This window comes from Podarcis melisellensis, assembly GCF_964234715.1.
Source record: "Podarcis melisellensis genome assembly, chromosome: 17".
Classification (NCBI taxonomy): domain Eukaryota; kingdom Metazoa; phylum Chordata; class Lepidosauria; order Squamata; family Lacertidae; genus Podarcis; species Podarcis melisellensis.
Window position 1 is genome coordinate 25,908,399 of NC_138534.1, and position 26,221 is coordinate 25,934,619.

Sequence of the window (26,221 nt, forward strand, 5' to 3'; positions counted from 1 at the left end):
AAGCTTTTAAAAACATTAATCCATGGATGTAAACCACAGTCACATTTCATTTTTAGTAACGCCAGATACACTAACTGATATGGCCAATCAAATGACTGAAAAAGTTGGACTGGTCCATGGCCTGCCCTATGTTGCAGATAGACAGGGCTTTGCTGCCACTCTAGAACAGGTGAGTTTCTTTTTGTCATCTTCATTTCTTTCCAAATTGTTCCATTCCTCCTATTTTATATACTTAATTTCCATGAGTTAGTCATATTTTCAAGCTCAAAAAGTATAGAAGAAGCACTGCTATTTGAGTAGGAAAAATGTGCATGACTAATAACAGGTTTTTGGTCTTTCACTTCTATTGTAATCCAAATTCCAACAAATTCCAGATTACTTGTTATCGTTGAAGAATAAACACATTGAAATGTTTTATTGCTTACAATTCCATATAGAAAAAGGATAATATCATCAGCCCTTTCATCTGGGCTTTCAAATGACATTTAAGTGAGAAATCCATTAGAATTTGTCTTTTTTCTCTTGTCCACATGTCGTTTGTTTCGTTCTTCTGCGCCCTGTATTTTTGTGTAAGCAATATACGGGGTGAGAGACCATTAGTCTACACTCTTGAATTCTGATCTACTGCTAGTTAGTACAACAAAGCCTGTAACATTTCCTTTAGGTGAATTGTTATATTTGCGGACATGACTGAGATTTTGCTCAGGGGCAAATATACTAGACTTAATTTATGTGCAGTGGCATGGAGCAGTAAAGGAACAAAAGTTTCTTTAGCATCTGCTGGTCTAATCACAGGGCATTTGTTGCTTGCTTGATTTGATGTTTCATTGCTTTTTGTGTTGCTGTTCTAACTTTTATGTCTTAACACTTTTTGCCATGGAAAGCCTGTTTCGGACCTGACACTTTATGTCAAACAATGTATTGTTTGGTGTAATTTCAGATGAATGTTACTAAGTGAAAAGAAACATTTTGAGGCATTTCTTTCCTTGTCTGCATCCAACTCTTATCTGTCATACCTCTTTTCCTCATCTTATCCCTTGTCATCCTTCTCCATTTTTTCTACTAGAAAACTCTTGTTACAGAAATTTTGCTCAGGCTACTGTAGCAGGTGCTACAGCTTCTATCCTGTCTGAATAATGTTGACCTTCATAGATCTATACCTGCCATTTTAGCATGTGATAGATCTTTGATGCTCTAGCTTTATGGATCGTAGAAGGAAATTTCCTGAGTAAGGAAAGTTGCATTTGGGATTCCTGCAGTGCTTGCAGCAGATGTTACTATAGCTATAAATGGTTGCATAAGGGTAAGATGTTTCTTTTCAGAGCAAAACTTTACAAACAGTTGCAGAATTTCAAGATGACTAATTATGCATCTGTCACTGCACTGATTAGAATTCATAATGATTGCTAAGCAAAGAATGCAAGTCTTAAAGAAAACTGCCATGATTGGAGAGAACCATAGATGATTACTTAGCCCTGCCTTATTCTTTTAACAGGTATATTTTGGCACTTCCCATCCAAGGACATATATTTCTGCCCATATAACTGGTTTCAAATGTGTAACAGGAATGTCCTGCTTGATGAGAAAAGATATCTTGGACCAGGCTGGAGGACTCATAGCTTTTGCACAGTACATTGCTGAGGATTACTTTATGGCCAAAGCGATAGCTGACAGGTAAGATGATATTCAGATAAAGTTCTCCTTGGAGTACATTATTTCAAGCTGACTGCATGCTTTGCTTAAATTTCTTTGCATACGTAGTCAAGCCCAGCCATAACCCACAGCCTTCATGTTATTGGTTCATGCCTATTGGATTGTATCCATTCTCAAGAGTAGACCCATTAAAATGAATAGCTGTGATTAACTTGGCCATTGATTTCAGCAGGTCTACTGTTGAATATGATTTGTTTGAATACAACCCAGTGACTTCTGAAGCCTAAGTAGTACAATGGAGCACAGTTACCAGTGTTAAAGGGAGTGAACGAGTAATAATTGACTCACATCAATATAATGCTAAACTGATTAAACTAATCTGTAAGCTATTTAAATAAAGATTCTATGTTCAGTGAAGCTAGTGAACCATTCTTCTAAACCTATTTATAAGAAAGAGTTCACCCTCTGGCCATCTGTCATGGATGCTTTAGCTGAGTTTCCTGCATTGGACTAGACAACCCTTGGGTCTCTTCCAACTCTACGATTCTATAATTCTATGAACTTCTTGACTAGTGTAGCAAATGGTCTGGTTGGTTCATATAAAAATAATTTAAACATATCAACAGTTTCAAAACCAGCAGCAATTAAGACCTTCAAGACAAACAAGCAAATGCATTTTAAAGCCCATTTAAACAGTTGTATAGAAGAGGCCACATAATTTGGCAGGGAGGGAGTTCTGTAACCAAGGAACAAGAGCTGGAAAGACTTTCTCTCTTCTGCCTGCCAGCTTAAATTGATGTTGCTGTCAGCCCTATAATTGGAGCCTCCAAAGCTAATATTAACATATGGGCTAGTTTACACAGGTGAAGGTGCTCTTTCTTCTAACTTAGTTCAAAATATATAGTCATACCGTGGATCCCAAACACCCTGGGACTTGGACATTTTGGATCCTGAACGCTGCAAACCTGGAAGTGATTGTTCTGGTTTGCTAATGTTCTTTTGGAAACCAAACATTCAATGGGGCTTACGGGGCTTCTGATTGGCTGCAGGAGCTTCCTGCAGCCAATCAGAAGCCGCACTTTGGTTTCTGAACGTTTTGGAAGTTGAATGGACTTCTGGAATGGATTCTGTTTGATTTCCACGGTATGACTGTATGTCTTTAAAATAGAGATGGGAAACCTCTGGTCTGCATGCCTTATTTGGCCCACCAGGCCATGTGCAAAGTGCCCATGTGAAAGGTGCTATAATCAGATGATTGGTTTTGTAGAATGCTTTGAAACTAGTTTCACAACAGTCAACAATCAGCTGAATATCACATCTTGATAAAGCCTTCCACAATGGAGTCTTGCAGAGCACTTTGCTGGGTCTTGCGAAACCCACTGCAATCAGCTAATTATTGGGTCTTGCGGAGACGATTGCAAACTTGCAGAGTGCTTTGAAAAGCAGTTTGTGAGGCTGTGCATTTACCAACACTTTGATTTCAAAATAGTCAGGTGACTGGCAAGTGAGTGGCTTCACCCACCTATCAAGTTTGGTCCACAGGGTGGGGGAAGAGAATCATCTGGTTCCCTGGCCAAGCCCAATTCCATCACCAGCACATTGAACTGAGCTCACCAGAAAACTCCTGGGCGTATCTGCTTATAACTTTGCAGATTAAATCTGCTTTGGAGAGGCTGCTACACTTGCAAACGATATCTGCTTCATTGAAAAGAAAAGTTATAGCTGCTTTATAAATTCTCCATTATAGTGAATGGGAAGGAGAACAAATTAATCTTTAACAGATCTAATTCTGCCCCAGATAATGTTGAATTGAAAAGACAGAGAGTAACTGGACAGCTTCTCCAAACTAGAGACACAAGTAGAATCTTCTGATCTTTGCATACCCCTAGTAGCAGAGTAGTAAGCTACATTCAGAAGCACTGTTAACAGCTGTAATAAACATTTAAGAGACGTATTCAGAAACGAATTTAGTGTTTGTCCTTGACAAGTGTACAGAAATAAAATTGTCACAAGAACTGTTGCCTGTTATCTTGGTTACATTCTTGGTGTGCATTCATTTTCAGGGGCTGGAAATTTGGAATGGCCACACAAGTTGCAATGCAGAACTCTGGTTCCTATTCAATTTCCCAGTTTCAATCCAGAATGATCAGGTAAAAATTTGAACTTTTTATTGTTTTGTTTTCTGGTATCTTCAATTGTAGATCATAGTTTTGATCCAATCTGCAACAGTGCTAAATACCAGTTTACTATTTCACACGACGTTCTATGCAGGAATTAGCATTAAAAGCAATATAGAACAAGAGATTGTTTGAAACATTAATGCAAAGTAATTACAAACTGGGCCCTGCAGCAACTGTTGCAGCATGGAGTGCTTCTCTTTGAGGTTGTAGCCCCTTCCTTGTCCCCGCCCCACATTCCTGCTTCTCCTAAACAAGGTAGCATTCTGTGCTCCCTGAGCAATCTCAGTCATCGTTGAGTCATCATTTTTAAAATCCATTTTGGATGTGTGTTTGTGTGGAAAGACTTGTGTCTGATCTTGGTTATGTTTATTTAATTCTTCCATTGATGCCCCTCCCAGCCACCCAGTTGTCACCCCACCAAAAAAACCACACACATAAGAACTCTGCTGGTTCAGGTCAAAAGCCTGACATAATCCTTTTCTCACAGTGGTCCCCCAGATGGCTATGGGAAGGCCCACAAACAGGATCTGAGTGTAACAGTGCTCTCTACACTTGTGATTCCCAACAACTTATATTGGGGCATGGTGCTAGTCTTTGAGATTCCCCTCAGCTTTTTCCTGGCAGATTTTTCTGTACTTGGGCATAGGTCAGAGTTACCTTGAGTCTGTTAGTACTTTTCTATTATGTATTAGTGGTGGTATGGCTACATGAGTATGGGAAGGCTTGGTATTGGCATATAAATACGATCAGTTTTCAATTTCTGACTGCCAACCTGCTGGTTTTTCTACCTTTTCCAATATAGTGTGATTAAAATTGTAGCAGTCATTAAACTAATGATAAATCAATTCAGTTTCATTAATGAGCCCTTGTTTAGTTTATTTTGTAAACAATTCTCAAGAATTAGAACAGAGGAAATCACTTATTTCTTGATGAGGTAACTCTGCCTTCTTCAACTAAGTGCATTGATAGATGGTGGTGTCATCTATTCTAAATAGTTTATCCTGCCTGATCTATTACAATGATTCACAGAGTGGTAGTAACCTTGCTTTTGTTCCACACTCTTAATAATGACATTGTCAAAGTGATCAGTTTTCTTAGTTTACTAGATCTTGGGTAAATACATTTGATGTCTTGTTCAAAGGAACACAGGTAAATAGTAAAGAGAACCTGCACAAGCGACGCTGACACAAAACCCCACACATACATTAAGTAAAATAGAAACACCGCCACCCGACCCCACCCCCACTCACCATTCCCCCCCCGCCTCTTTCCCACTTTATTTCCTAATGTAACACTAATGAATCTATCTTAATCCATTTTAACCTGATTTGTAGATAGTTATGTTGTATCATAATGACCATTTCCTCTTCTACCACTGATTAAGAGACAGTGCCAGTCCTTATATAACCAGAATTGTATTTTCACTTAAAAAACGTGGATATATACCTATGCCATCTTGCAAAATGTCACTGTATAGAAATGAATCAGATTAAACCAGTGAGAGAGAAATAAGTTAAAGGACACTCTTCTCAGTCCTCTTATTTTTTCAAAAGAGATGAGGCTTTTCAAAGACAAAATGGGGAAAGCATCTGTTTTATAAATGTCTACCTTGAGAAAGTGTTTGGGTCATGCAGCTACTTAGGAGTGAAACACATCTTAATCAATAATGATGCTTTCACCCATGATACATTAAGGGCTTCCTCCTCAGCATGAGTGGGATTCAACCTCTTCTGGAGGAGTCGCACCCTCTCTGAAATATCCATCATTGTCATTAGAGGCTCAAGTATCCTCATTTTAGGCTAGTATCCTGGCTTGAAGCCTATTTAGGGATGGATACCTGTCACCATGCATGATTTGGTAATGGCTTGGATTGCTGTAATGTATTATATGAAACTTCGGTTGGTGCAAAATATGGCAGTGAGCATGTTACCTGTGAGCAGGCACGATGAATGCAACTCACTGGTCCTTTCTTGCCTGCGCTTGCTTCAGATTCATTTCTGGGCCTAGTTTATGTGCCTGTTTGGACCGATAAAGCCCTGCACTGTGTGGGAACTTAGTACTTCCTGTATGTACCTACCTGTAGTGCAAAGACCCTTCTGTATCCTCTCTCAATCTGAAGCTCAGAGGATGGACACAAAAAAGAAGGCATTTTGATGATGGCCTTACAACTCTGAAATGCTCTCTCTAGAGAAGCTTGGCTGGTACCTGCATTAACGTCTTTTTGATGCTGTGTTAAATCCTGTGCTACTGTTGGTGGTTTTAGTGTACATAGGTATTTGAGAGCCGTTTTATCTTTGTACTTTCTATATAGTATTGTTTGCTGGCTTTATTGTGCCAGTTTTACATTCGGGTATTTATGTTGACTGTGCTTTTATTATAGTGGGTTTTTATGCTCCTCCTGGATAAATTATTTTATGAGAAATCTTCTAAATAGAATAAATAAACTTGAAAGCAAGTCCCACTGAGTTCAGTGGGAATTTTTCTCAAGAAAGTGTGTGCATAATTGCAGCCTAAGTTATTAAACCAAACAAAACTAGGGCATTTGTCTCCTGTTGGTTCTTCAATTATTATTCTCACTTCCTCCTAGGTAACATTGGCATTCAAAAAGATAATGTTCATTCTTTTTGAGTAGCTCTCCTTCCATATTGATTCCTTTGTATGCTCAAAGTGGTAGAATTCCAGCTGTTTTTCCTTCACTTGTTTAGCAGTCTGTACCAGCATTTTCCCTGGCTTCTCTCGACATCCCAGATATTTTTTGTGTTGTGCATGCCAAATACTAGGTTAGCTATTGCCTTCAGTCCCCAAACACAGAAATGCAATGGGGAAATAAGGTGCAGGTGTTCTGCTGGCTGGTAAAAAACCTAACTCCTCACGCAGACATTTCCGGGCACTGATCATTCATACCAACACTACTGAACTTTGGATATGTTTGTATATCGCTGCAGTGTGTTGATTTTATTTTGTTAACAACCTTGGTATTTGCAATGGAAACACATTCTATAAATGATCTTAAATAAAATAGCATCTTGTTAATATAACTTGACAAGTATTGTCAGGTTTAAAATACATTTCCCCCTTTTTAATTATAGATGGGCCAAGCTACGGATCAACATGGTTCCAGCCACAATAATCTGTGAGCCGATATCGGAGTGCTTTGTTGCAAGCTTGATAATTGGATGGGCAGTTCACCATGTGTTCAGATGGGATATAATGGTGTTTTTTATGTGTCACTGTTTGGCATGGTTTATATTTGACTACATTCAACTCAGGGGTGTCCAGGTAGGTTGTATTGATCAGAGCATTATATTTAACATGTGTACTGTTCTAAATTAACTGAAATCATTGACGTAACTTTTTAAAAATGTGTTAGAACTTTTTCATCCTGGTTAGAAGACATATTGTAAATAGCTGTGTATAGAGGTAATGAGAGCTGTAGTCTGACATCACTTGGAGGAAACTGCGCTGACAGCCTCTTATGTAATTAATGCTTTCACTGAATGAATTGGCTGGCTGACCAAACGGTATGCTCATTAGACAGGCAAGATTATATTTAAACTTCAAGAGTGATAAATTAATTTGTTGGCAGGCCTCACTGAAACAATGTTGAAAGCATAATACCTGCTTCAACTATGCCAATACCCCTCTGGGATGTTATTTCTGACACAATTTTGTGAAGCTTCATGTCTTCAGCTAATTTCTCTCTGCTTTATAAACTATTACTTGACTAGAAAAACTGCACAGACACCTGTTGTCTTCACCTTCAGCTAACAATAGAAGGATTAGCTGCTCTGAGCAGCCATAGTCCTTCTGTGTACATGCAGAAGGTCCCAAAATCAGTTTCTTTTATCACCAATTGAGAGGAATCTCTGGTAGCAGGATTGAAAGACTAGTATTTAGCATTTTGAAGACCTTCTCAACTCAGAGTGAACAGTTCTGAACTAGAAAAACCAATAGTTTATTCCTAAGGAGAATCAGTAAGCATCAATTATGAAATGCATGTATGCCCTTGGAAAGATTCCTTATCAAATTGAGTTTAGCCTGATTTGCATGTCATGCTTAGTCAAACCATAGCTTACTGCAAACATGTCAGTGTGTGGGATCTGGGAGAGAAGATTGTGGCTGCTATCCTCCGCTGCCGTTGTGTTGCTGTGCAGCCATGGATTGTCTTAGTTGTCATCCAAATTTAAGCTATTCTCCAGAGTAACTATGATATGTAGCCAAAATTTATCGTATGGGTTACGACATATAGTTTGTCTGGCAGACAAGTTCAGACAGCATAATAAGCCATGCCATAACAGTGTGGCAGTAGAATGGCCAGAGAAGACAGTGTGTCCAATATAGGATGGTGGGGGGGACAGACACCTGGCTTGCTAGTAGTAAATGTGAAAAGAATCTAGCAGGCTTAACATGAGTCAACGGTATACTGCAGAAAAAAGCTACTGCTATTCTAGGCTTCATCAACAGAAGTCTAGTGTCTAGTGTGGTGTTAAGGGAATTAATAGTACCACTCTATTTTCACTTGATCAGACCACACCTGGAGCACTGTGTCCAATTTTGGGCACCACAATTTAAGAAGGATATTGACAAGCTGGAATGTGTGCAGAGGAGGACAAGCAAGATAATCAAGGGTCTGGAAACCTTATGAGGAATGGTTGAGGGAGTTTGGTATGTTTGGCCTGGGAAAGTGGAACCTGAGAAGAGAGATGATAGTATCTTCAGATATCTCAAGGGCTGTCACATGGAAGATGGAGCAAACTTGTTTTCTCCACCCTGGAGGCTAGGACCCGATCCAATGGGATTCCAGTTAAAAGAAAGAAGATTCTGACTAAACATCAGGAAGAACCTTCTCATAGTAATAGCTATTTGACAGTGGAATGGTCTCCCTCGGGAGGTGGTGGTCTCTGATTTTTAAGCAAAGGTTGGGTGCCCATCTGTCATGGATGCTTTAGTTGATATTCTTACATTGCACTAGATGACCCTCTGGGTCCCTTCCAACTCTACAGTTCTGTGATTCTATTATTGTAGTCTCCTCTTCCAGAGCCCATGTGTTCACACTGTGCCGTGGTTTGGCTTAGTGTGATGTGTGAACTAGCCTATGTTTCTCAAGTGTTAGCTTGGGTTTTGCATGGAATAGGGGCACCATAGTATTGCAGAGCTAAAGGGCAATTGCTTAAGTTTTTCTAGGTTAAAGTAATGTTATTTTTGATTAAGTTATGTTCATTAAATAATTATTTATTTTAGTTGTTGGCATCATCACTAAATGTGAACATCTGTTTTGTCTATTCCCCAGGGTGGTGCTCTGTGTTTTTCAAAACTTGACTATGCAGTGGCATGGTTCATCAGAGAGTCTATGACGATATACATTTTCCTATCGGCCTTGTGGGATCCTACTATTAGCTGGAGGACAGGACGCTACAGATTACGCTGTGGGGGCACAGCAGAGGAAATTCTGGATGTATAGCCACAGCTTTGTGACTGTGTATTTCGAGAAAAGAAAAAGGAGAAAAAAAGAAAGTATTATAAATTATGTTTATATAAAATGCTTTTAAAAAATCTACCTTCAATAGTTTTATTACCTGTATGTTTTCATATCTGTTCTTTAATTTATTTTGCATGGCACTTGCATCTGTGAAAAAGTACATCTGTAGTCTTGGCCAAATGGTATCTTGTTTTTATGTACAAAATCAAATCAAGAGAATTGGTTTCAGGATTCATTTTTCTTGGGAATGTTCTGCAGCAAGTTCTAAAGACAGTATCCTTCAGTATAGTAAAAGCTACTCTTTGTTAATCAAAGGACATAATCCACTGGGAATAAGTTCTACACTAGTCCCCTGGAAATGAAAGGGAGTTGTGCAAGAGCGCAGCTATGACTCTGTCCCCAAGGGCCTTCTGTCCACTGGATTTTATCCACTGAAAAGCTAACAGCCTTTTTATTTAAGTGCAGTTAGCTTTGGGAAGCACAAGTGGCGGGGCACAAGGAGAGAAGCCTTTTAGATGATCTATGCCTACCTCTTGTAGTTGCTGCGGAGCAAGTATAAATAGGTAACTAGGCCTTACAAGTTGAAGCTGGAAATTTGTATCTATGTGTGTGTATGTATATAGATATATATATTAAACAACTTTGGTCTCGCCGCAATGAGCCAAAAGTGGACAGAGTTTGATGTTGTGGTTGGGATGAATTAATGGTTAGCTATGCCTAGAGGGCATTTTTTGGCCAACTCTAATCGGTTCTGTCTTGAACCATTTTAAATCACTGTGCTGTAATTAGCCAAGCTAATCTCCTTCATTCCCATTTTGACTTTTTTAAAAGGGTGGGGTTTTTTGTGTTTTTTTGTGTGAGTGAACGTTTGATAGTTATGGGGAGAGGGGGAATGCATTTCAGAAACATTTCACATACAAGCTATTTTCTTACACACTGTGTCTTCTTAAGAATGTAATTTCATGATGCAGGTATTTAGTATCTTTTTTTAAGTGGGCATAGGTCTCTCTCTTACACTAGTCATCCTTAAATCTCTGATTGCAATAGATACTTGTCAGTATATTAAAATGCAAGATGAGTTTGCTGTTACTGATATGGAATGGTAAGCTTTAACTATCAAACTAGGTCCGCTCTAGGCTTTTTTTCTTCCTTTAGTTAATCTGGTCTCTCAATTGGGTTTTTTATATTCAAGTTGTAACAACTGAAAAGACTAGGTTATAAGCAAGTTGTAAATGCATGCTGTCTCTTACCCTGTTTCCTCCTGTTGGCTTGTTTTTCACTGTGGGGTAGCTGTTAATGTGGTGAACTGGACTTGTTTAAAACAGACTCTGGTTGCAAAGCAAAATGGAGAGGGGCACAACATAAGCCTTTGTTTTCTTTTTATAACCGTATTTATGTTGCTTTTTCCTCCAAATGGGCATGGCATGCTGTCACCATAAAAGTATGTGTATTCCAGTATGGCAGCTTTAAATCCTAAGTTTTGGTACTTCTGTGACAAAGAGCTTACTTTGTAGCATATTAGCAATAACTCTGAGCATTTATAGAAGTACATTTTTTCCAGTTTACTGAGCCAATCCATTTAATTGTCCTGTACACACACCGTGTAATATAATAATGTGCGTGTGTGAAACGCGCATGTTTGTGTGTAGACAGATCCTATGAAACATTCCCTAGACCAAAACCTTTCATCCTGCATTCTCTTTATTTGCCTTATGACATTACAGAATATGTTTTGAAGGGCATCTTATTTCCACAAACAGAGGCTTTTTAATGTGTGTTCCATTATTTACATGTGAATTGGGAAGAAATTCCCGAGGAAGGCTGCACACAGCAAACTAGTCTGGTTATGACCCACTCAAGTTGCGTTTTTGTCATCTTCATTGTTTTATCACTGTTGTCTTGATTAATTTTGCTTATAATGTTTGTGTGGGGTTATTTTGTGTGAAGTTTGGTTGATGCCATCCATTATACTGCTAAAGTGAAGCTTAGCTGGTCTAGCTTGATGCTAATCACCATGTCAGCAGTGTAACAGAAAAACCAAAAAGGCCTGACAGACTTCAGTGTGTGTGTGTGTGTTGTCACTATGAAGAATTGTGTCAAATAGGTGTGTGTGTGTATATGTGTGTTTGCATTAGTGAAACCTTTATAATAAAAGGAAACTGATGCTTCACTCAGATGAACAACTTGATTTCTTATATAAGAAATCCGGGTTGATTATGAAATGGAAATACTTTGAAAATATTGTAGTACGGCACTGTGGCAGAACAGCAACGGTTCACAATGGCTAATTTAAACTGTCTGTCAACATGTTAAGAATACCATGTTTATTTAAAATCATTGTCTTGTTTTTTGTTTAAAAATAAATTTTGAATACAATCAAATGTTTTGAGAAAGTAAATCTATTTATTGCCTTTCTCTCTCTCCATTACACCCTTTTAAATGCATTTCATATACAACATGTGTGTGACTGTTTCATTAGAAGACCAAAACCTAGTGTCTCTCTCCCCCCCCCCCCCGCCAATCTTGTATCATTTACATTGTTCTGTAAAATGCACTCTGGATAATTACATTTTCTGATATCAAATTAGGGTTTTTAATATCCATTCACAAGGAGTTTGTCTATAAAACTTCAAAGTTCCTTAGAAGCCCAACAAGCTGGAAACCTGTAAATACGTCACTACAAGCGTCTTGCGCTTGTTTCCCATATCAGCTGCAGAATGGGTGGACCCCTATAGCTTTGCTACAGAAACATGATTTATTGTTCTTACACCATGTTGTTCAGTCGTTTAGTCATGTCCGACTCTTCGTGACCCCATGGGCCAGAGCACACCAGGCACTCCTGTCTTCCACTGCCTCCCGCAGCTTGGTCAAACTCATGCTGGTAGTTTCGAGAACACTGTCCAACCATCTCGTCCTCTGTCGTCCCCTTCTCCTTGTGCCCTCCATCTTTCCCAACATCAGGGTCTTTTCCAGGGAGTCTTCTCTTCTCATGAGGTGGCCAAAGTATTGGAGCCTCAGCTTCAGGATCTATCCTTCCAGTGAGCACTCAGGGCTGATTTCCTTAAGAATGGATAGGTTTGATCATCTTACACCATACTAACACTTGAATACCTTGTCTGGGAGATGTATTTCAATTGGCACACCTTCAATTATTTAATTTAATTTGTTATATTTAAATATATATCTGCACTTAATTGGGATTCATAGTGGATTTTTTCACGATTGTACCTTTTTCAATTGCTTGTGTGCATTCGTGTGAGCTCCTGTTCTAATTCTGTGCCCTTCCATAGTTTGGCATTTATCTACGTTCTGATTTAAGCATCAGGTGAAATGCTGTGGGGTTTTATGTTGTTGCATCTCAAGGAAGTAGCAGCATAACTGAGGTTTCAAAGGAGCAAACATGTATTATCTTTACAAGTCCATGATGCAGAGATAAGGACTGAAGAACATATGGTTATCTTTAAAGGGGGGTTGTGGTTTGAGGAGGGTGCAAAACATTCTACTAAGATCTGCCACAAAGAGAAGAGTGTAAGCCTGCCGGCAGGGTCCTGTAATTTTTGTTAATTTTTGGTTGTACACAGCACCTAGAGGCCTGTTAGGTAATTTCTAAATAAAGTACGATGACACCTTGCTTAAAGCCACTCAATGACTGCTGTGGTTGAATTGGTATTTATGGAGCTATGCTAGGGAGAAAGGTGACTGGGAAAGATATAAAATGAATGACAGTTCACTAGCTTTTGAAAAAGAAATGAAATATAATTCAGTAGCTTTTCACTCTCAGATCAATTTTGGCTTTAGTCACACCATTGTATTTTAACATTTGAAATTGCTATTGCAGTTGAGAAGGGTTGTTTATTTAAAAACTCCTCATAGAGGCTGATGGGGCTGAGCCTAGAAGGCCTGATCCGTGTTGAAAGGGCACACACAGTTTTAACAAAAGGCATGCTCTGTTCCATCAGCCTGGACTTACATTCGCACATCAGCCCAGAGGATGGATTTTCCTTCAGCTAAGTGGCTTGTGTTCCTTAACAACTGCTTCATGCTAACTAGTCAGCATTGCGTTTGTGGATTTGTGGATTTCCCCAGCCACTATGGGTCTCATTCAGCACATATAAAAACATAATAAAACGTCAGACATTAAAAACTTCCCCATACAGGGCTGACTTCAGATGTCTTCTAAAAGTTGTGTACAGTGGTACCTTGGGTTACAGACACTTAAGGTTTTCAGGTTGCGCACTGCACTGAACCCAGAAGTACCGGAACGGGTTACTTCCGGGTTTCGGCGCTCACACATGTGCAGCAGCAGTAAATTGCGCTTTGCGCATGCGCAGAAGTGCTGAATCGTGACCCACACGTGCACAGAAGTGGCACTGCAGGTTGCGAACGCTGCAGGTTGTGAATGTGCCTCCTGCACAGATCATGTTTGCAACCTGAGGTTCCACAGTAATTCTTTATCTCCTTGCCATCTGATGGGAGAGCGTTCCAGAGGGAGGGCGCCACTGCCAAGAAGGCCCTCTGCCTGGTTCCCTGTAGCTTCACTTCTCGCAGTGAGGAAACCACCAGAAGACCTTAAGAGGGAAGCTCCATTGTAAGTGGAAATCTCTACTAAATGAGCAACAGTACTGGAGAAGACCCACTGTCTGCATTTCTCCTGCTAATACAGAGATTTTAGAAGCAGACATTCAAACAGCCAGTATGCTTTTGGGGGGGGGGCTGAGGGGGGGAGAGGTGTCTTTAGAGATGCATTTAGTAGTCAAGTTGGTTATAATTCATTCTTGGTAGGCTCTGCAAAGGAGAGCTTATGGAATAGGTAAAGAAAATGCCGTATCTTTGGTATTTCCTTTAAATTTGAAACAGGGTGAATACTGACCAGAACCCTGGCCATAAAGCAGGAAGCAACTTGGAGAAATCCACATCCATGGCCTGAAAGCATACAAAAATCATTTCACCTGTTAGTGAAAGAAAAACAGGGAATCTGTGCACCTATTATCATATGACTGGTGCCATGAAAAAGAGAGATCTTAAGCTCTTCTGGATATTGGCTGTCTGTCTCTTTGCAAAATTCCCCTGCTAAAAGCTTTGCCCCACCTTACTTGCTTTTTCATGACTCTAGTCCATAATACAATTTGCTAGTCTCTTAAAGTACTGTAGGGCTTTTCGTTTACACAATACCCCTCCTAACATCTGTCCAAGTTACATTCTGCCTATAACAATGAGGCCTTTTGTGTCCGTTCTTAGATCTAGCTAGTGAACGGCTGCATTATAGAAGTCAGACTGTCATTTTGGGCATTCAGCAAGCCAGCTACGCTTTATTGGAAACATGCAGTAAGAGCTGTCGGGATAATTTTTTCCTTCAAGTTTTAAAGGGAAACAAGATACTGTTCTGGATACTGGAAGCTTTCAGTTGTGTTTAAAATATTCTTCTTAATGGCTTTTAAATGATAATGAATTCTGAGGGGACTTAAATGACTTCTGGGGAAAGTTTAACCCTTCCTGGTTTTTCCTCTTTCTAGAGAATGTGAGTTTATGCATCACATCTGGCTCTTATGACTGCCAGCTGTTGAGAAGCATTATTTTCTTTCTCTGAAAGCTTTCAGTGACATTCTCTCCCTGTCCACCCTGCCCTGAGCTAAGGAAGCTATGAACTATTGGGTGAGCAGGGACCTGTAAGGGAGAGTAACCACTGTGTAAACAAAATTTTGTTTAAAAGTTCCTGGCTTTGCACAGTTGTTTCCCCCGACGTTGCCTCTTTTTAATGCTATAAATCGAGAGAGAAAACCCCTCAGAAGATGCAGACCATTAAAAGAACTCTGCTTGATCAGACCAAAGGCTCGTCTAGTCCACAGTGGCTGGCCTATGGGAAGCCAGAAGAAGAAGAAGAAGAAGAAGAAGAAGAAGAAGAAGAAGAAGAAGAAGAAGAAGAAGAAGAAGAAGAAGAAGAAGAAGAGTAGTTTGGATTTGATATCCCGCTTTATCACTACCCTAGGGAGTCTCAAAGCGGCTAACATTCTCCTTTCCCTTCCTCCCTCACAACAAACACTCTGTGAGGTGAGTGGGGCTGAGAAACTTCAAAGAAGTGTGACTAGCCCAAGGTCACCCAGCAGCTGCATGTGGAGGAGCGGAGACGCGAACCCGGTTCCCCAGATTACGGGACTACCGCTCTTAACCACTACACCACACTGGCTCTCCAGTGCACTCTTGCTTCTGATCATGCTAGCTATGATGCTGGAGGGGTATAGGCTCCCCTTTATTTCGTCTCCAGTGAAAGAGAGCCTACCAACCCTCTAGGCAATTGGTTCCATTGCCAAACACAAACATCTCCTATTTAACTGGAATCTAACCTCCAGTGACTTAAACCCATGGAGAGCTAACCCCATACTTTTGAGGCAGCAACAAGCCAGTCTTTGCCCTCTGCTACATGGCAGCTCTCGGGTATTTGAAAGAATGCTATCCCCTCCTTGCCCAGTCTTCCCAAAGCTGAACATGCCTAGTTCCTCCAGCCTTTCCTTGTTTTCCATATTGCTGGCCATCTCTGTTGCCCTCCTCTGAACCCATTCCAGTTAGATGAGAACCTTCTTAAACCTGTGATGCCTGAAGGGCCATTTATACAGTCTTTCCATGCCTGTTTCTTTACAGAAGAGGCAGGATCAAAGGTGAAGAACATGTGTATTGATTGTAGCCAGAAAAGAACAAATTGAACTACAAAAGCACGACGATCGTATGTGCACCATTATCCCCCCCCCACATTTCCATGTACCTTTTTTATCATTTCTCCATGTGATACAGGTAATCCTGCTAGCCAGGCTTTAGAGATGACTGATAACTAGCAAGTACAGTATGTGAAGCAAAAATGATCCATGGGAAGGCGATTGAAGGGTTACCAGCAGTTGCATTTACAGCTCCTGCACCTTAAGGCTCCAGCTTTCAGTGCATGAAACAGAAAGGAATTGAGAGCCTGAATATTAATCGTTCACTTCCAATATGCCTTTGTTGTAGCCACAAAAAGAATCTTAGGTAACTGAGAACACAGACTTCAGAAACGATGCTATCTGAAAGAGCTCGCTCATAATGGCAAGCCACAATAGGCTCTTTGACTAAAGGGAGCCTGAGCTGCAGGGAGGATGGAGCTAGAAAGCTTGACATTCCTGGGAAAATGTTGAGTGTTCGTTTTAACTGTTAGATGACATACCTAGGTTATAGAGTCCTGCGCATGCTTTTCTGGGCAAAAGCCCAATTGAACAGAGTGGGACTGGCTTCTGAGTGGTGATGACAGATGTGCAGGTTGCCTTATTGCCAGCAGTTTGCCCTGTAAAAAGTCTAATGCTGCAATAATAACCTCTGGCCAGCAGCAGGGAGACTTGACAGAGCAGCACACCCAGCACTGCATCTGTAACCCAAGTGTCCTGATCAAGGCAGAAGATTAAGGGGGCAGGTAGGGGGAAATGCCCCTTTGCTGTGCAGCAAAGAAGTCTGGGTTGGCCCTATCCCTTCCCCTAATTCCGTGTTTTTTGCTTCCCCTCACAAAGCTACAATTGTCAGAGTTCCCTGGGAAGATCCACTGTAGACAAGTGGAGCAGAGGGGACTTAACTTTTGTGATTGCAGTTTCTTTAGGAGACATACCTGATGTGTTGTTGTTAATACATTCATTACTCCCCTCTCTTCTCTTGAGTGTGGTTCCCTTCATACCTCAGGGGGGAACTGCTGGGAACCTTAGTCTTGCCTGGTTAGCAAGTTGTAGCTGCTAGGCTCAGTTGCCTTTCCGTTGTTCATAAATAAATACAACTTCCCGAGATTAGGGCAAATCCATTGTAAGGTTTTCCTCACAAAGTGAGAAATTCCCACGGGATACTACAGGGATGGCCAACTTAGCCAGCATTTTGAGAACACTACAAGGGAAGGTATGATTTGACTGAAATTGGAGAGGGGGAGTTGGGTAAGTAGGGCTTGTGGCTTTCATTAAAGGTAAAAGGGCCCCTGACCATTAGGTCCAGTCATGGCCGACTCTGGGATTGCGGCGCTCATCTTGCTTTATTGGCCAAGGGAGCCAGCATACAGCTTCTGGGTCATGACTAAGCTGCTTCTGGCGAACCAGAGCAGTGCACAGAAATGCTGTTTACCTTCCTGCCGGAGCGGTAGCTATTTATCAACTTGCACTTTGACATGCTTTCGAACTGCTAGGTTGGCAGGAGCAGGGACCGAGCAACGGGAGCTCACCCCGTCGCAGGGATTCGAACCGCCGACCTTCTGATCGGCAAGTCCTAGGCTCTGTGGTTTAGACCACAGCGCCACCCGCGTCCCGTGGCTTTCATAAAGAGCCCCCTAATGTTCTCTCCTATAATGTAAATACTGAGATGGCTTCTGCCTCATACCTTGATGATATGTGTGGTGTGGAAGCCTGCGCCCCAAATTTAGTAGCATCACCTGACCCATAAACACACACACACTTTTATTTCCTGACAAACTCATGTGTGGGTAGGCTGTCACCCATATAACATCGCAAGCAGATCTTTCATGTTCTCTTAATGGTACTATTTGATTCTGCTGATACTCTTCTCGCTCTCTCTCTTTTTTTTAACCTGCTGCTGTGACTATATACATTTTTAGAAGTGCAGTGCTTTTTTCTGGGGGTACTTAAGAGTACGTAGTATTGTCACCTTCCCCACCCCCCAATGTTAAAAGTGTGGCACTTACCTTAACAACTTCATAGTGAATATGGGCACCTTTTTGCTTTCTTTCTTTTTTAAAAAAAGGACCGTATAAGTGCATATTTTTAAGTCTGTGCTTTTTTATGATCTAAAGTTTGTTATAGACTGTGTTTAAATAGCTGCCTTGAGAGGGGGTGATCCTGAAAGGCAATCCAGAAACATCTCAATAAGTAAGTAAATAAAACACATTGTGCACAGTTTTCCAGTTGCATCTGTCCACACATGCAGAGGTTAGTGATCCAAATATTAATTATAGGTAAAAAAGGTAAAGGACCCCTGGATGGTTAAGTCCAGTCAAAGATAACTATGGGGTTGCAATGCTCATCAGAGGCCGAGGGAGCCGGCGTTTGTCCACGGACAGCTTTCCGGGTCATGTGGCCAGCATGACTAAACCGCTTCTAGTCCAACGGGACACTGTGACAGAAACCAAAAGCACATGGAAATGCCGTTTACCTTCCTGTCACAGTGGTACCTGTTTATCTACTTGCACTGGCGTGCTTTCAACATGCTAGGTTGGCAGGAGCTGGGACAGAGTAACGGGAGCTCACCCTGTTGTGGGGATTCGAACTGCCGACCTTCTGATCGGCAAGCCCAAGAGGCTCTGTGGTTTAGACCACAGCGCCACCCGCATCCCTTTTGTTAATTATAACAATTACATGTAGATGTGCATGCACCTGCAGTCAAGTGATGTGCATACGTGAGCCCATCCATAGGTTTGAAAGACTCCAACCCATCGTGTTAGCCCTTTTTCCTGCCGTGTTCTTTGTTTCTCCAGCCACTTACCCGCCTTACCCCTTCTGACTCCTCATTCTGCATTTCCTTCCTTTCCTGGTTTCCACAGCTGAGCTAGCAGCTGAAGCAGAAATCTGCTTTTGCTGTGAAATCTGTGTTGCCTGGGGGAGGCAGCTGGGAAAAGGCAGGCAGCAGAGCCAATGCCACCGTTCCCCTTTGCAGCTGATGCCTCTGGCGATGCCCTTCAGATCTGGAGTTGTAACAGTTTAACTTTGGATCCTGTGGTGGCGGCAGCAGCCGCTGCTGCTCTACTTATTCTTGGAGGCGGAAGTGTGAAGGCTCCTGGCAAGTTAAGGGATTTAATCGGTAGGCTGGAGCATTATTAATGTCTTATTTCCTCTGGGAGACCACAGGACCAAATGGAGCTGTCCGCTTTGAAGAAAGACTCTCGGAAAAGTTCACTGGCAATCTCATAGGCCAGATGTTGTTACCTTTCTGTGGAACTTTGCTTAGCTGGCCATGTGCAGAAATAAAGCTGCTGCCATAGCTAGGACAAGACAGGCGACTTCAGTGACACTCCAGGCTCATTCTGCAAATTTCCTCCCCTAGAGATAGAAAGGGAAATGGACAAGCAGAATCTGTTCTCCAGAACCGCTGAGTAAAAAAAGACCCCCCAACACAGTTATGCTTTGAAATTCACACTTTTCTGAATTTTGCAGCACACTTCTCCTGCCAAGAAATGTGCCTATTAGGGGAAAGTGAACAGAAAACACACTTATTAATGGAAATAACATAAACAAGTTCAGATACAAATAGCAGAGTTGCAGTTGTCAGGATCGCTGTAGTTGGGTGAGATTCATGAAGTAAGGCAGACAGAGGTGAGGAGGGTGGCGCTCTCTCTTTACCTGGCCTGAGGAAGGAGGAACAGAGACAAGAAGTTAAGTTTAGGTGTCCACCGTGACCTAAAGGTGCATTGTCACTGATGGGTCGCTGGCTGGCTGTTTCTTTGGGTGGTGGTATTCCTGACACTGAAGCAGAGATGGCTTAATATCTCTCTGCTTACTGCTCAGAACATCCAGGCAGCCTTCAGACTTCGCTTGCTCACTTAGGGTTATACAAGCCAAGCCTAACTTCCTTGGGTTTCTAGACACCCTCCTAATACGGTTAAGACTAAGTTGGGGGTGATATTCTCTAGTTAGACTGGCCTGCGCTTCCCACAAAGATCCTGAGAAATAGTAAACAACAGGCATGATTTAGAGGTAGGGAGACAGGGAAGAGGGGCAAGAATAGCTCCCACAACTGTCTTTGGCTGTGAAGCATCTTGGAAAAGAGGTGTGTGGAGCAATCTCCTGGGCAGAAGGCTTGAGGGACTGGGTGGGAACAGCCTTGGTGGTGAAATAGCTGAGCAATGGAGGGGTTGTGAAATTTCTAGTTAAAGAAGAGCAAGTTCTTGAAGAGTGTGGGCTCAGAGACAATGGGGTGATCTGGTTCAGGATGGGTAGAAGGGTCATAGTGATAAAAGGCAGGCAGAAGAAGAAGAGTTTGGATTTGATATCCCGCTTTATCACTACCCAAAGGAGTCATAGAATAGAATCATAGAATCATAGAGTTGGAAGAGACCACAAGGGCCATTGAGTCCAACCCCCTGCCAAGCAGGAAACACCATCAGAGCACTCCTGACATATGGTTGTCAAGCCTCTGCTTAAAGACCTCTAAAGAAGGAGACTCCACCACACTCCTTGGCAGCAAATTCCACTGTCGAACAGCTCTTACTGTCAGGAAGCTCTTCCTAATGTTTAGGTGGAATCTTCTTTCTTGTAGTTTGGATCCATTGCTCCGTGTCCGCTTCTCTGGAGCAGCAGAAAACAACCTTTCTCCCTCCTCTATGTGACATCCTTTTATATATTTGAACATGGCTATCATATCACCCCTTAACCTCCTCTTCTCCAGGCTAAACATGCCCAGCTCCCTTAGCCGTTCCTCATAAGGCATCGTTTCCAGGCCTTTGACCATTTTGGTTGCCCTCCTCTGGACACGTTCCAGTTTGTCAGTGTCCTTCTTGAACTGTGGTGCCCAGAACTGGACACAGTACTCCAGGTGAGGTCTGACCAGAGCAGAATACAGTGGCACTATTACTTCCCTTGATCTAGATGCTATACTCAATTGATGCAGCCCAGAATTGCATTGGCTTTTTTAGCTGCCGCGTCACACTGTTGGCTCATGTCAAGTTTGTGGTCAACCAAGACTCCTAGATCCTTTTCACATGTACTGCTCTCAAGCCAGGTGTCACCCATCTTGTATTTGTGCCTCTCATTTTTTTTGCCCAAGTGCAATACTTTACATTTCTCCCTGTTAAAATTCATCTTGTTTGTTTTGGCCCAGTTCTCCAATCTGTCAAGGTCATTTTGAAGTGTGATCCTGTCCTCTGGGGTGTTAGCCACCCCTCCCAGTTTGGTGTCATCTGCAAATTTGATCAGGATGCCCTTGAGTCCATCATCCAAGTCATTGATAAAGATGTTGAATAGGACTGGGCCCAAGACAGAACCCTGTGGCACCCCACTAGTCACTCTTCTCCAGGATGAAGAGGAACCATTGATGAGCACCCTTTGGGTTCGGTCAGTCAGCCAGTTACAAATCCACTGAGTGGTAGCATAGTCAAGACCGCATTTTACCAGCTTCTTTACAAGAATATCATGGGGCACCTTGTCAAATGCCTTGCTGAAATCAAGGTAGGATACATCCACTGCGTTCCCTTCATCTACCAGGCTTGTAATTCTGTCAAAAAACGAGTCTCAAAGCGGCTAACATTCTCCTTTCCCTTCCTCCCCCACAATAAACACTCTGTGAGGTGAGTGGGGCTAAGAGCCTTCAGAGAAATGTGACTAGCCCAAGGTCACCCATGTGGAGGAGCTGCATGTGGAGGAGCGGGGACGCAAACCCGGTTCACCAGATTACAAGTCCACCGCTCTTAACCACTACACCACACTGGCTCTCACTGGTAGTGAGCTGCTGTGTGTTATCACGCAACGGAGAGTGTCAAGGAGGTTGCAAGAAGTCTCTGGGCTAATCGCAGCATGCAGTTAGGATATAACTCTCTTTTTTCCATTGGGGAGATGCAAATTTAGGCTATCCAGCTTTCAGGTGTAAGTACTTGCTAGATGATGTTATTTGATAACTTCTCAGTTTACTTGCATTACATGATGCAGAAGTTCCAGGAACAATTTAGGCATGCATTTACATGTCCAATTATCTGTTTTTGTCACTATGTGGAGCAAACATGTATCCTGGTTGGAGGGTGTGATAAACAGACTTAAACTGGTTTAGCAGTGGATGATGACAGCAATGCCATTTTGGGGTACATCCGCTGCCTTCTAGAGGGGCAACACATTTCTGTACATTTCCAGCTTATTGGAAGGCAACCGTGGCGTGTGCCCATTGAGAAGCACCTGAAATGTCACAAACAAGCCCTGCAATACCTGGAACAATTTTGCAACTGTCTTGGAAGTACACCTTGTGCCTTTTTTTTTTTTTAGAAATAATGAGGAATTTGCATATAAATGAACAAATGCGCATCTGCCACTGTGTGTGTGTGTGTGTGTGTGTGTGTGTTAAAGGGCAGACATTCTGTATGAAGCCCAGGGAGGAAAGAATCTCTCTCTCTGGCAATCACTCGTAGAAGAAGGGGCAAGGTTGACCCAGCATTTGACCTGGGAGACTTGTATGTGAGCAAAGGAAAAGGCAAAATGATAGGTTCACCCATTCACACTGTGAGAAGTGAGGTTACAGGGAACCAGGCAGAGGGCCTTCTCGGCAGTGGCTCCCTCCCTGTGAAACACCCTCCCAGCAGATGTCAAGGAAATAAACAACCATCTAACTTTTAGAAAACATCTGAAGGCAACCCTGTTTAGGTAAGATTTTAATGTTTGATGTTTTAGCGTGTTTTTAATATTCTGTTGGGAGCCGCCTAGAGTGGCTATGGAAACCCAGCAGAATGGGAGGGGCATAAATAGTAATTATTATTATTATTATTATTATTATTATTATTATTATTATTATCTTAAGATGTGAGAGCCAGGCTTGAATCTCCTATCATTAAAAACAACAACACCAAACCCTGAATCAGATTGAGGCTGGGTCTTCCCCTTTCCTGCATGCTCTTAGTGATAAAAATGATACCTTGTGCATTGGGCTACAAAGCTGAGCACTTTGCATGCATCTCCCCACACATCACCCCCGCAGAGCTAAATTGCAGCTTCTGGGGCAAATTCAACCAGGAAAACAATGCAAAGGGGAAAGATGAAATGCCTATCCTGCAGTGCTACATCTCCTTGCCATACAAAGTGGGGAGTCTGTAACTGCTTCTGAGTTTCAAAACAAGTCAAGCGACCCAACTGATTAGATTTCCCGTACTGAGTGGAGTTTGGTCTGAAGAGTGATACAAGCCTCCGGTTTGAAATCGGGGAGAAACATCACACTAACTTCCAGGTTAGGAAACAATGTTATGAACTCCTTGCCTCAGATGAAAATTCAGTGCTCTGTTGTCTCTTTCAAGGGTGGCTGTTGGATCAAAGCTCAGCTGTATGCATTTTAATAATGTCTCTAAAACAGTTGATGTCAAGAATTGTGTGCATGAATAGTTTCTTGCGAGGATGCCAAAATCTAAATTAATAATAATAATAATGTGCCAAAGCAACACCATCAGTTCAAAAATTGGACCTTTACAGGCCTTTCCTCGCCACTCCCATATAATCATTTTACTTAGTATGGGTAACATAAGATTCTCAAGTGTGAATTAAGAATGGAAATAGATTTATTATTTGGGTTGGTTGCTTTGCCCTCCTGGAAGCATTCTGTTAGACCAAATTTGTTTGTCTTGTTTTCTGCTGTCTGAAAAACTCCTATATTGGAGAAAGCTCCAGAGCCAAGAAAAGGGCGCTCAGAGATGGAGCTTTAAAACATGGGCAGTGCCTGGCAAAAGCAGAAGAAAGATAAGATTGGAAGGTTGATTGCCAAAGAATTGATGCTTTTGCATTATGGTGCTGGAGGAGACTCTTGAGAGTCCCATGGATTGCAAGAAGATCAAACCTCTCCATTCTGAAGGAAATCAGCCCTGAGTGCTCACTGGAAGGACAGATCCTGAAGCTGAGGCTCCAATACTTTGGCCACCTCATGAGAAGAGAAGACTCCCTGGAAAAGACCCCAATGTTGGGAAAGATGGAGGACAAAAGGAGGAGACAACAGAGGACAATATGCTAATCTGACTTCCAAGTCAAATTATCCTTTGAGTAGGAAAAGAAACTGGGAGGAGGATGCAAAGAGAATATAAGGCTGGCCTTTTTGTTTACGCAACAAAGTTAGCTTGGCTACACTGGCAGATTTGTGCAGCTTTCTAGCGGCATGTCCTTTGAATTTTAATTCTCTGTCTTTATCTCAGGAGCCATAAATCAACAAATTGCTCAGCTGGGCAATTGCAGTTGACATTTATTATCCACGACTGCAATGAGTGAAACTGCTTGCGCCACTGGTTTTGAACATGAGTGCAATGCTTTCCCCAGCCACTATTTCCAGTGTGCAGCATGGGAACATTGATATGCTAATGGGACCTGCTTTCATTATGCACGGAGACCGTCAAAGTCTCACCAAATACCTCCAGCGAGCTAAGCATGCAATATGTGGTAGGCTGGCATGGGAAACGACGTAAAGAACAAAATTGTGTTCTGCAATGACAGCATAAAAAAGAGATAAATGCAATGGAAGGATCCTTTAATTGCCAGCAGAGGTGTCATAGGTCAGTGGCATCATGCGTGCTTTGCTTTTAGAAAGCCTCAGGTTCAATTCATGTCATGTCAGGCAAATCACAAGTAGAAGAAGGGCTGAGCAGTGGCGTAGCGTGGGGGGTGCAGGGGGGGCCGGCCGCACCGGCCGCAACATCTGGGGGCGCGCGCTTGCACTCGCAGCTCTCTGCCCGAGTGCTAAAATCCACGGGTTAGGGGGGCGCAAATTACTTGCCTTGCCCCGGGTGCTGACAACCCACGCTACGCCACTGGGGCTGAGAAGACCTCCATCTCAAGTCATGGGGTGGAAGCCAACTAACTTGCTCCACCAGCGTAAGGATTTCTGCTTGTGCAACAGAAACTCCCCTCTCCCTCCTGCATCCAATGCCCCCTAAATTTGTTCTGGATACCCCCCCCCCCACGGAGCAGATTAGGGGACTGGAAAGGATGTGCACAGGGAAAGAGAAGGAGTGGGGGGATTTTCTGCTGCCCAAGTGAAAATCTTTGCACTGATGGAATGAGCTAGCTGGATAGCACCCTTGAAAAGTAGCCACAGTCAGAATAGATAATTCCAGATGAGGGCCTTATATGAAAGTCCTTAGCAAAATTCACCAGCATTTTAGTGCAGATTTATTCTAGTATGCACATTTCCTTTGTCGTTTTGATACACACACACACACACACACACACACATATACATACACACATACAAAATGTATATACATAAATACATACTTTACAAAGCATAGTTCTCTAATATTTATATTTCCCACAATATATTGCATTTCTGCATGTTAACGTCGCTAACACACCCATTTCTATTCATGCTTTATCTTAGTGTACGAAGTACAAATTTTGAGGGATAACAGCGTTTCAGTTAACGTACTGTTTTGGAAAGTACAAATTGGGTAGAATTGCCTTTAAGAAAGGGCCAAATCATATTTCTCCCCCATCCCATGTTGTAAGTGGATGTCAGTCCTGAAGTTATCATGCCAAAGATTTGTCACCCACCAGTTCCAATGAAGTGGATTTGTTCACTATGAATTCTTGGGGTTCACTTTACATAAAATAAGTGCAACTCCTGCCAAGTGTTAGAGGTCAAGTGGCGGCAAAGTTCTGTTTAGCCCCTGCTATCTCTCATCTCCCCCTCCATTCCTGTTTACCAAGCCCTCCGATAACTCTCGCCGTGACTCATCCCTATCCAGAACGTTGGTAGAAAACCTCTGTGGTGTTTCAGCTGTTGCTGACCAGCTGAGAAAACCAGAGAGAGAGAGAGAGTGCATAGCAATGCCATTACTCCTGCTCTTACTGTATTCCAATAATTGCCTGTGGCCAATAAGTCAGCAGTACTGGAAAGAACGCTTTTGAATTCCCCCTCACAGCCACGTGGAAATGCATTGCAGCCCTGAGAAAGGGTCATTTTACAGTGTTGATTGCATTTTCCAGTAATTGAAAAGTGAGCAGAAGGAATGTCATGTTCCTCCTCTTCTTGTGCTGTCCATTGCATTGCGGAACAACGCAACACTCACACTCTTCTTCACAGACGCAAGACCGTCGCTACAGTTGCATTGCGCTTTGGAATCTACCACCAGTTCACCGTATGAGCTGAGGGAGGTTTAACCACGAAGGAGTATTTAAACATGGGACAATCCCCCCTCCATCCATGAAGTGGTACTGCCCAGGAAAACCTACCCCTA

At 42.2% G+C, this 26,221-nt stretch overlaps 2 protein-coding genes across 2 annotated transcripts in view; one reads left to right on the plus strand and one right to left on the minus strand.

Annotated features, from left to right (window-relative positions):
* Window positions 1-11,693, plus strand: part of UGCG (UDP-glucose ceramide glucosyltransferase) — a 32,907-nt gene extending 21,214 nt beyond the window's left edge. Inside the window, exons 5-9 of the mRNA XM_081894561.1 lie at window positions 57-169; window positions 1,496-1,674; window positions 3,717-3,803; window positions 6,923-7,112; window positions 9,124-11,693. Coding sequence (XP_081750687.1) covers window positions 57-169; window positions 1,496-1,674; window positions 3,717-3,803; window positions 6,923-7,112; window positions 9,124-9,294 — 740 coding nt within the window. The 3' untranslated portion in view covers window positions 9,295-11,693. The remainder of the gene's footprint in view (window positions 1-56; window positions 170-1,495; window positions 1,675-3,716; window positions 3,804-6,922; window positions 7,113-9,123) is intronic.
* SHOC1 (shortage in chiasmata 1) overlaps window positions 1-26,221 on the minus strand; it is a 255,110-nt gene that overhangs the window by 135,451 nt on the left and 93,438 nt on the right. The gene's annotated exons all lie outside the window — the stretch shown is intronic.